General features: G+C 50.3%; 1 protein-coding gene across 2 annotated transcripts in view; it reads left to right on the forward strand.

Moving 5' to 3' along the window:
- Nucleotides 1-11,740, forward strand: part of focad (focadhesin) — a 46,746-nt gene that overhangs the window by 15,257 nt on the left and 19,749 nt on the right. For both annotated transcript variants that reach the window (XM_030338022.1, XM_030338023.1), the window contains exons 11-19: nt 3,188-3,463; nt 7,371-7,475; nt 7,971-8,072; nt 8,564-8,697; nt 9,690-9,816; nt 10,189-10,323; nt 10,667-10,717; nt 10,929-11,012; nt 11,603-11,738. In XM_030338022.1, the coding sequence (XP_030193882.1) occupies nt 3,188-3,463; nt 7,371-7,475; nt 7,971-8,072; nt 8,564-8,697; nt 9,690-9,816; nt 10,189-10,323; nt 10,667-10,717; nt 10,929-11,012; nt 11,603-11,738 (1,150 nt within the window). The remainder of the gene's footprint in view (nt 1-3,187; nt 3,464-7,370; nt 7,476-7,970; nt 8,073-8,563; nt 8,698-9,689; nt 9,817-10,188; nt 10,324-10,666; nt 10,718-10,928; nt 11,013-11,602; nt 11,739-11,740) is intronic.

Here is an 11,740-nt window from a genome sequence, read left to right on the forward strand (position 1 = left end):
GAAAAAAAAAAAACATTTAATTATATAAAATATATATAACAAAAAAATATAGTTTCAACAGGATTATATTGGTTTGGAGATCGAAATTAGATTAATTTCATCTTTACCCAACGCATTGGACCTGCTTTAGCGCTGAGGCAGCAAGGGCATGCTCAATGCATGTTACTACAGCAACAGCGCATGCACTCAATGCATGTTACTATAGCAACAACTGACCAATTCAGAAGATGTACCTTGAGCAACAAACAATGCATCCATTCATAGCATGTACCTTGAGCAACAATGCACTCTATTCAAGGCGTGTAACTATAGCAACAACGTCCCGTACTCAAGGCATGTTACCATAGCGACAACGCATATAACTCAAGCACCAATGAATGAAAAGGTGTGGAACTACAGCAACAATACATGACACTTGAAGCAAAATTAAAAAATGTTTACCATTGTCAATATTTGTAATCCAAGGCTTTGCCAGTGCTAGGGATGTTAACCGATGACCGTTGACCGTATCAACGTTAACCGATCAATCTTGTCGCTTGTCGGTTAAAAATAATTGGGGTCAGTGTGGACTGTGGAGTGTGTGTTGGTTTCACTTCATACATAAAGATGATCAGATGAGGTGACTTATTGGAAGTTGGACAGACACCGCGTCTCTAGCCCGCTGTTTAATTTCTCCTCAAGTCTTAATTATTCCCGCATGTGAGCGGCGGAGAATATGATCTCTAAATTATTATGGACAGTAGACTAAACGCTGTAAGACTACAGTTAGCCATCTCATTCCAAGATATTTTTCTGTTAAGTGATAAAATTATCTCACAAAATTTTTCCATCTCCTCCAAACTAAACGAGCGGCGTCTCTTCTGAGCCGTCATTTTCTTAAATGAGCCGCCGCAATGTTTCAAAAGAGCTCTTAACGCTGCCCTCTTCCGATTGGCCCCTGGTGAACCGCGCAGGGTCTCAACCAGGTCGGCGCCCTCTCAGACCATTGTGGGCGTTCGAGCCCGCTCTCTACACACGGTCAACCTGCAGTAAGCATGCCTCGTGGTTCAATTCAAACACAGGTCGTGCTGCGGTTAGAGCCACTGCCTCTCACTCGGAGAGTGTGTGTGTGTGTGTGTGTGTGTGTGTGAGAGTCGGAGGCAGAACGGGAGAGAGATGAGCAGAGTTACGAAATAGCAGGCGGCTGGCACGGCTCGAAATGGCTGTTCTTTCATATAGAACATTTTAATCAGATCGGTTAAAGGTTGGGTAGGTGATTTGCGAAACGCCAGCAGATTTTGAAAATACACAACTCAAATGGTCCTACCCCCTCTCCTTCAACGCTGACTCTGACTCCACCCATTCCAAGTACCTGGACGCGCAATCATGCACGAGCGCGAACAGAGATGCGCGAGAGCGAGCCAGGCTAGCTTAGGTTTTCGTTTAACAACATGGCACTACATTCAGCTGTAAGTTGCACCCAGTACCGCGGGAAGTAGGAGTGCTGGGGGTGCTGCAACACCCCCTATCCGAGGCCCTGTCTTATCACAGAAAACGATCATTTCTAAAAACTCCGGCCAAAGTGGAGATTTCTGAAAACGCCGGTTATGTGTTGTCGTGTCAACGGGGAGAAACGGGATTTTAGGTTCTGAAGCGTCACATTATGCACCAGGAAATGCTTAACGTCATGTGAGCGCCCGCTGTACCGTATTGGTCCGAATATAAACACAAACCCCATTGTAAGACGACCTATATTTGGAAAAAAGATTTGAAGACCAGATCCGTTTTTTATGAATAAATAAATTGTATTCATTGAAATAATATACGAAAATAAAAAGGCATCGAATAAAACACTGCATTGCCACTAAACAGTAGTGCAAATAGGCCGTACTGATGTGTACACCAAAGGCTATTCCTGACACTCCTCTGCCCCGCTGTGTTCGCTCTGGCTGTGGTCGCTCCGAACTGTTTCGGCCCGTGGCAAAGCGAGTCATCCTCGCGCTGTCCAAGGCATTTTGAGACGCAGCATTTATTTAATGCTCATATGACCTAGTGCTGAAAAAAGGTTATATGAAAAAGTTGTGAGGGTAGCGGTGGTGCGTTAAACTTGTTCTGTGAGCAGCTGGATGTGAACGATCGATTTTCAACTGTCCGCGCATGCACTGGTGTAATTGAGCTGCGCTGCTATACATCTTTTTTTATCAATGTAACGAGTTGCGAGTCTAGTGCAGGCTGAGTTTTTTTTTTCCCCAGCACCCCCTGCTGAGAATACGTTCTCGCTGCAATGGTTGGACCAGATGTTATAAACATTAAACGGTCACATAAATCATTACTATTTTTAGAAAATGTATGTTTGTTTCATATAATTGTATTGGAAGTCCTGGTTTTCACTAGGGTTGCCGCGGTGTGGACATTTTCACACCGAGTAATACACTCGTCTCCACACCGGTATTACCGAGTATAAACGGTATAAACTTTGAAACTAGGTCAACCGCCACACAAGCATCGGTTTTTAGACCCTTCTCGTCCTTCAGTTGCCGCCAACGTTCGAAAGCAGCGCCTAGGATTATTCTTGATTTCAGTTTTTCTCTTTCAGCGTTTTTATTATCAATTACTCTCTGAAAAAGAGTTTTCCTTCTCTTTGCTGGTGGTGGTGGTGGTGGTGGGGATGGTGGCGTCTTGTCTGCCATGGAAATTGTCTTCTACTGCTAGGTCCAAATGTGGATTAACTACTTCCAGTAGCTACCGCAGGATAACAACAAACAGGAGCTTGCTCTGGGTCACGAGCTCTGGGTCACGAGTACTGCACGAAGGGGTCGCGCGCGGGGCGCGGGGGAGGGGGAGTGCAGTACGACCGTTTGATTGACGTACTTACTGTCCAATGCAACTCGGTGGCAATGGAAATGATTGGCTGGAGTTTTTCGAGCCCTGCCCGTTCCACAGATGATTGACTTGTTTAATTTTCATGTCAGTACTTCTAACTCAGTGGCTGTAAGCGGGTTATGATAAGGATTTCAAGTAATTTTGCAAAAATGGCCAAAAAAGCAAATCACCTATACAACCTTTAACCGGTTTCAACCGGTTAACGAGGCTCGGTGGTCGGTCAAGAATATTTTACATTTTTCGCCATCCCGAGCCAGTGCAGCGATCCTAGCTCAGACCCAGGTCCTGATTGGTTGAAATGCTCCATCCTAACCCCCCCCCCCAGGCCGGTGGCGTGCCGGCGCTGCCCCCCGGCCCGTGGTACAGCGAGCTGACCCTGGCCGTGGCCGTGCTGCGCAGGGTGGCCGACGCCGAGGACCCCGCCGCCGCCGGCGAGTGGCTGGCCTCCGTCACCTCGTCCCTGGGTCACCCCGGCGGCCCGCAGCCGCTGCCCTGGTCCCTGGTGCTGGTGGTGGCCCACCTCCTCACCACCGGACCACCCGCCGTCTGCCACCAGGCCCTGGGGGCTGCTGTCGCCATCGCGGAGGCAGACCCCTCCAAGGTAGCTCAAAGTGTGTGTGTGTGTGTGTGTGTGTGTGTGTGTTCCTAGCATAGGAGGTCTTTGTTCTGTCGGGGTGGGGGTTGGGGGAGGGTGGGAGAGACAGACCTCACATGTCACCCCCTGGGGAAGATAACGCCGCCACCCCGAAGGTAACGGGATTCATCCCAATCTGTGATGGGGGGGCTAATTACGTGTGGTTTGTGAGTTTCTAATTGCTCCCAGAGAGGCTCTCTGCCCGCCCCTCGGATGTGACAGCGGAGACAGCGATCGACCCGTACACAAGTCGCACCTCAAAACAGATTTCAAATACAATATGTCACGATATTGTACATGGTGAGATGGATGGAGGTCGACAAGATTTGTAAAGAAAAATCGATCATTTTGAAGAATACAGCACAGCTCTGAGAATGGGAGGACATGGAGGTCTGTTTCGGTGCTCCTCTGGGTGCAGTCTTCCCCCCCATCGCCTCGGAGCTGGTGGAGGAGCTGGTGGAGGAGCTGGTGGAGGAGCTGGTGGTGTCAGGACGGATCAGCGAGAGAAACGCAAACGTCAAAACAAGCACAACAATCTGGGTACGGTCGTCGGACCGGGACCTCGGCCAAACACCGCAAACACGACAAACCATACCGCAATCATCACACCTGCCACTCAGGACGTAATCCGACAGGCAGTCAATCTTTGCCGATCGGGAGAAACTGAAAACAGGCCGTTTAATATCCGCTACTGAAGTCCCGGACGATGTGAACCCGCGACTCGTGTTCCCCGATTGATCAGCCGCGTACCCCCAAAACCTGTGAGCTTTGTCTGCGACGGCACAAACCCCCGGTCCCTCGATCATACCTCCCAGGTCTAATTCGGTCTTAACGGCGCTCTATGGAATCCATACGATCCAAACCCGGCATACTGCCACACGGTCCTGCGCAGGATCAGAGCAACGCTCGCCTGATGAATTATGAGCCAGATTGCCAGACCGCCAGGGGAACCCAAACCCAGACCCCCCCAAAGGCTTCAGACGGTCCCTGTACTGGGGGCCAGGTGTTGGGAGCCAGATGCATGCAGCATGGAGGCAGCAGGTGGGAGACTAGTCTCAGGATGGGTAGCTTGGCTCCTCTGGGATGATTCTTACCCTCTGGACTTGATGTGCGAGCGCTGACGTTTCTGTGCTGGTACACTAAGCTCCTCTCGGACTGGGTGGATTTATTTTGAAGCATTGCAGCTCTCGTTTGCTGCCATCTCGATGTTCAAAGCACGCAGGCTGTTCCTGCTACTGGCTAGAAACCCTGCCTTTCTCAACGGGGCACCAAGATCAATCCACGATTAGGACAAACTCACCGTGGAAGCGTGTCTATACTATTTTACCGCACTACATTTCGAGGGGTGGAGTTTTCCTCCAAACACAGAACAAACCATATAACTAAGAAGGAATTCTGGGTAACGGGTTGGATGTATCAAGAGTAAAACCGACTTGTTCTTCCCGCCACCTTATTCCAATTTCCTCCACATCCTACCTCCAGACTCCCCCCCCCCCCCCCAAGCCGTCATCGTCCGGTTCGGCAGAGTCTCCCTAACGAAGACGTATAATGCAGGGCCAAGTTCAGCTCCCTGCGACACAGGGGCCCCCAGCCGCTACGAGGGGGGGCCGTCGGCTCCAACAGGAGCACTTAGCCTGGAATGACAAACTATTAACCCTGCGCTGTCCTCCACGGGGCCCTTTCTAAGGGCCCTCCATGCACCACGGAGCCCATTGACGGGGGGGGGGGGGGGGAGGATTGTACACAGTCTGCCGAGCGGCCCGGGGGGCCGGCCGTGCATGACGAAACGGGGGGGCAATGGGTGCAGGGTGTGGGATGTGAGCGGGGATCGGGGGGGGGGGGGGGGGAGAAGGGTAGGAGCTAGGCAGCGGCGTGATTGTTGAGGTTGCAATGGATCACCTTGAAGGTGAGGGCCCCGGTTAGCTTATGGCTGGGGGGGGGGTCTGTCTGTCTGTCTGTCTGTCTCTGTCTCTGTCTCTGTCTCTGTCTTTCTTGAGGGTGCCCGAGGTTGAGATGGCGTGTGATTGGATACTGTTGATAACATGGGACTTTGGCGTTGATTCTTAGTGGCGCGGGGGGGGTGCTTCGGTTTAGCGGTGAAATGCCCAGCATTTCATCATCCCCAGACGTCCGTCCAAAAACGGTTTAATTGCAGCCTTTGCTAAATGGATGTTAAAACCGCTCGCACTTTCACACCCCCGACCCAATCACACATTTACAATCCCGCCTGCTTGCCCTTTTTGCCGATGCCCTTTAAAGGGGAGCGCTGGGTGAACAGAAAGCAGATAACCTATTCCATTTATCGTCCCCGTACATCACTGTGTTCCCTGGCCTATTATCGCCGAGTGCTGATCAGCGGAGGGTTTGAGCAGTCCTCCGGGCGGCATATCCCTCCTGCATCGCCTGCTCATTCTCCCTGAATGGGTTCAAAATGGCCGCGGTTCAGCCCACCCGCCGAAAGGGCTCCTTTGTGGGTCGTTTTGGGCCCCGCCAAGGTGGCGGTAGTGGGTTGCTCCCTCTCTGTGTTGTTGCTGAATGCACAGACTGCCTGGGGGTACACTGGGGCTTTTGAGAGCACCCACACAGAGAGCAGTGGGAGATAAGGGAAGAATAGGGAAATATATATCTCTGGAGTCCCTTTGAAGGCCAAAGCCACGCCCCCCCCAACCCCCCCCCCGGGTCCAGGCACCTGGCAACACCCCCGGGGCGGGGCGGGGAGTCTGGATGCATGGGTGAAGACTGTGTGTGTGGTGTGTGTGTGTGTGTGAGATGCAACATGCAATCGTGCATGAGGGCACACACACACACACACACACACACACACACACACACACACACACACACACACACACACACACACACACACACACACACACACACACACGTAATCTCTGCTTGTTGCAGATGTAGTTGGAATCGGCTCCCAACCATCATCTGAAGCACCCCCCAAAAAATGATAGTCTCACGTTTCCATGGGTTTGGGTCGGCCTTGGCACCGTACCCCCCGGTCGGATCAATTGTAATCAGAACCACTGACACACATAGAGGGAGATCGTGATTTCAACCAACAGGATACGTAAGAGGAGAGGTGTTTCATTTCACATTTTGGAGAAGTCCCGCTCAATACATAACGGGGAACCCAAAGTCCTATCGATAGTACACGGGCTCACCCACACACAGGCCCGCCTGAGTCTGGATGGGTGGCCCCATGACGGCTTTTGTCATCGACCACAGAGACTCATTTACGCCGTCAATATCCCCAGCATTCTCTGTATTCGTTTTTTGGACGGTTGGAAAAGCAAAAAGAGTGTGCTTTTTGAAACACGTGCATGCTGTAAACGTTCAACATGATTAAATAACACTAATCATTCAGGGTTATCACGGTCCTCATGATTGCAGTTTGTGCATCATCAACTCAATTCATCTTTTTCTCGTGGCAACATTCTCAGATTCAAATGTTACATTTTTATTTCTGTTGTTAAGCATTTGAGTGGGTGTCTATAAGATCAGGATATGCATAAAATGGGCCGTTATTGTTGCATCGTTGTTATTGTTTCATAGAAATATGCTGTTATTATTGCTGTGTTAATCTCTTTTCAGAACACAATTCTGTTGAACACTCGATTCTGATTCGTCAATTACGGCATTATGCTTTTTCCAACAGTAGAATGTAACAGACACTTCATTTTTAGTGCCTGCAATAAAACCAAAATGTTGTTGTTATATTCTGCTTCAAACGCTTCAATTATTTAGTAAGTATCCATGAAATTAGCGGGATAATGTAAAAGCACCGACTTTGTACAGGTCATTATTGTGAAGCTGACCTCCATAATGAGCCGCTGGCTGTCAATGACCCCTGTGTGTCTCCCCCCAGGTGCCCTCCCTGCTCCCGGTCCTCCTGTTCAGGCTGGAGAAGGAGAGGGAGCCCTCCCTGTCCCACGCCCTGCTCTACACCCTGCCCAAACTGGGCACCCATAAGGTGAGGAAGAGGATCCATCAGACCTTAGCAGGCTCCCATTTGGTCTGGTGATCTGGGTCACCTGCAGCCGTTGCATTTAGTTCTTATTCAAAATGATGTGATTATGTATAGTCGAGATTATAATAGATGTGCTTCATGTCACTTCCACCTTTCTCTCAACGCTTTTTTTTCAAGTTTGTCATGACGTGGTCCAGAATAATAATCGTCTTGTATTGTATTTGTTATATTCTTTCCGCCTGGTATATTGAAAGGTTTCATGTAATTTTTTTCTTCGTCATGACAATGTTGGGACCCAGGCACACATTTTGGCGACAGACCCATATTTAAGATGGTATTGTGTCGTGACTAACGTTTTTTTTCTTGTTAATTAAAATTTTCCATTGCAAAAAGACAACAATACACATACACACCAAACCTCACAGTCACAACAAGCAGAGTCTCACCTCCATTCTCTCCATTCTGACTCTCACCTGGTGCGTGGTGTGTCTGTTCCAGTTCTGCGTGCCCCAGGTGCTGCACGTGCTGCAGATGCTCGCCAGCGCCCCCAACCTGCGGGCTGTGGTGATGCGCCTCATGACAGAGCTCTGGAAGAAGCAGGTCAGTGCTCTGCTCAGACACATCCATCTCCGGGTTTAGGAGTCCAGTGGTTCATGGGGAAGAAACCAGGGCTCGACTAAGAACAAAATCCATGTTTTTGTTATTTTTATTCGTCTGGAAATGTTGGATTTGCGTCTGGAAATCACTGATTGTGTGTGTGTGTGTGTGTGTGTGTGTGTGTGTGTGGTGTGTGTGTGTTTGTGTGTGTGTGTCTGTCTGTCTGTGTCTCTGTGTGTGTGCGTCCGTGTTTGTGTGCGTGTGTGTGTGTTTGTCACTCTATCTTTCTGTGTGTGTGTGCCCATGTGTGTGTGTGTGTGAGTGTGCTCGTGTGTGTGTATGTATCTGTGTCTCTGTGTGTGCGTGTGTGTGTGTGTGTGTGTGTGTGTGTGTGTGTGTGTGTGTGTGTGTGTGTGTGTGTGTGTGTGTGTGTGTGTGTATGTTTCTGTCTGTGTCTGTGTGTGTGTGTGTGTGTGTGTGTGTGTGTGTGTCAGGACCGCGTGTACCCAGAGCTGCAGCGGGTGCTAGGCCAGCCCGGGGGGAAGCTGAGTGTGATGGCGGGACGCGACGCTCAGTGGGAGATGGTTCTGGCCCGGGCCGCCTGTCTGAAGGACATCTGCAGAGAGAGGTGCGCTCCCTGATCCTCCTCCTCCTCCTCCTCCTCCTCTTCCTCCTCCTCCTCCTCCTCCTCCTCCTCCTCCTCCTCCTCCTCTTCATCCTCCTCCTCCTCTTCATCCTCCTCCTCCTCCTCCTCTTCCTCCTCCTCCTCCTCCTCCTCCTCCTCCTCCTCCTCCTCCTCCTCCTCCTCCTCCTCCTCCTCTTCATCCTCCTCCTCCTCCTCCTCCTCCTCTTCATCCTCCTCCTCCTCCTCCTCCTCCTCCTCCTCCTCCTCCTCCTCTTCATCATCTTCATCCTCCTCTTCATCATCTTCATCCTCCTCCTCCTCATCTTCATCCTCCTCCTCCTCCTCTTCATCCTCCTCCTCTTCATCCTCCTCCTCCTCTTCATCCTCCTCCTCCTCTTCATCCTCCTCTTCCTCATCTTCATACTCCTCCTCCTCTTCTTCTTCCTCTTCCTCATCTTCATACTCCTCCTCCTCTTCTTCTTCATCCTTCTCCTCTCCATCCTCCTCTTCATCCTCCTCCTCCTCTTCATCCTCCTCCTCCTCTTCCTCATCGTCCTCCTCCTCTTCATCATCTTCCTCCTCCTCCTCTTCATCCTCCTCTTCCTCCTCCTCTTCTTCATCCTCATCCTCCTCTTCCTCCTCCTCCTCCTCCTCCTCCTCCTCCTCCTCCTCTTCCTCCTCCTCCTCCTCCTCTTCTTCATCCTTCTCCTCCTCTTCTTCCTCCTCCTCCTCTTCATCCTCCTCTTCTTCATCCTCATCCTCCTCCTCCTCCTCCTCCTCCTCCTCCTCCTCTTCCTCCTCCTCCTCATCCACTCTGCCATTATGACCATGGAGCCTATGTATAGCCTGAATATATATCCTTTAAATAGAAGAGATGTATCTCGCCTTTACCTTCTGCTTGGTTCAGTAGTGTGCTGCATTTCATAACGTGTTTGTGTGTGTGTGTGTGTGTGGTTGTGTGTGTGTGTGTGTGTGTGTGTGTGTGTGTGCTACAGGCCCTACCAGCATGGGGGTGATATGCTGGCTGCCATCACACACACGCTGGTCCAGTGTACCAAGGCTGACCTGGCCACCCCCGCCACCCTGGCCCTGCAAGGCCTGCAGGACCTCTGCCGTGCCGAGGTGACACACACACACACTCACCCACGCACACGCACACACAGACACACACACACACACAGACACATGCACACAGACGCACAAACACAAAAGCGAACACACACACAATTTCACACAGATGCACGCACACAGGCATGCAAACGCACACATCCACACACACAAGCAAGCATACACACACATGTATACAAAGACGCATGTAACCAGACGCACACAACTGCACACACACGCAGGCACATATACACAAGCACACACACACACATGCACACACATGCTAACGAACACACACGCATGCACACAAGCACACACTCGCACACATGCCCCACACGCAGTGCTGTGTTCTCCGAGCCGTGTGTCAGAGTCCTTGCGGGCCCCCAGGTGGTGGAGATGGTGTCCACGTGGCGGGCCCTGGGCCCCCAGCTGAGCTGTGACTCCCGGCCCCTGGTGGTGAAGGCCGTCGCCGACCTGCTGGCCCTCGTGCCCCAGCTCTCTGCCAAATCACCGGAATACCAGGTTGGTGGGTGTGTGTGTGTGTGTGTGTGTACGTACTGTGATCCAAGTCCGCCATTGATTATGATGTAAGTGCTCCAAATGCTAGATGCTATTACATTACTCAATGAATGCTTATTAATCTGAATCCAACCATTACCAGGACAGAACACAACGTGTTCTGTCCTGGTAATTGTTGGATTCAGATTAATAAGCATTCATTGAGTAATGTAATAGTACTGTAAAGTAAAAACCTCTTTCGGGCCTCTTTTCTTTTTCGATTAAATTATAACTCATACCCAGGTGATTTAGTGCACAGAAACACACCTCTGTTCTCACTGTTCATTGCAATTTATTTTTCCAACAGAAACTCAAAGAGGAAGTAGTCAGCTTTCTATGGCGCTACGCGGTGAGCAAGGTACGTGTGTGCACATGAGGGCAAGGCTGCGTGCGTCTGTTATGGTTCTGCTGCAGAAGTTCATCTTCTGTATTCACGCAACTTGCAGTCGCTTCTCATCCTCGATAGTTCCTAAGCGGGGATGTGTGCGTTGCAGAGGACGTGCATAATGCGTGTGTTTGTTTGTGTTTATTTGCGTGTGTGTGTGTGTGTGTGTGCGCTACGCGTGTAGGAGCCAGAGACGTCCAGCTGTGGCTACAAGGCGTTGGCGGGCTTCCCCGAAGATGCACACACGATACTCCATCTCCCTGAGCCCGTAAGACGCAAACTGTTGTTTTTCTCTTCACAGATACACGCACACACACACACACAGAAACGCACACACAGAAACACGCACACACACACACACAGAAACGCACACACAGAAACACACACACACACGCACACACACACACACACACACACACACAGAAACGCACAAACAGAAACACACACACACACACACACACACACACACACACACACACACACACACACACACACACACACACACACACACACACACACACACACACACACACACACACACACTCCTAGATGTTTTGTTGAATACAAACTGGCGTCATTATAGGCTGCACTTGACAATAAGAATTTTGTTCTTAATTTGCTTGCCTGGGTAAATAAAGGTTGATAATAATATACATTTGATGTTTTTTTTAATCCGTATTGTGAGTTTTGTATTGTTCTGCCATTGTTAATTGTTTTTTAGTGCTTTGGATTGAAAATGTTTTATTTTAGTCTGAATTATGTTCACCCCAACCAAATGGTGATAGCATGAATTCCATGGATTTGATCTCCCACTCCCCCTCTCCCACTCGCTCTACTTCTTTCTCTCCCTCTCTTTAGGCACGGCCGGTCTCCAAGCCCACTGAGACTGACGAGGAGGAGGAGAAGGGCGCGGAGGAAGAGGAGAAGGATCTGTCCGTCCCGGGATCGTCTTACATGAAGCTCCTCCACCTCACACACACCTCGTCCCTGCCAGGT

Source organism: Gadus morhua, chromosome 17, assembly GCF_902167405.1.
Source record: "Gadus morhua chromosome 17, gadMor3.0, whole genome shotgun sequence".
Lineage (NCBI taxonomy): Eukaryota > Metazoa > Chordata > Actinopteri > Gadiformes > Gadidae > Gadus > Gadus morhua.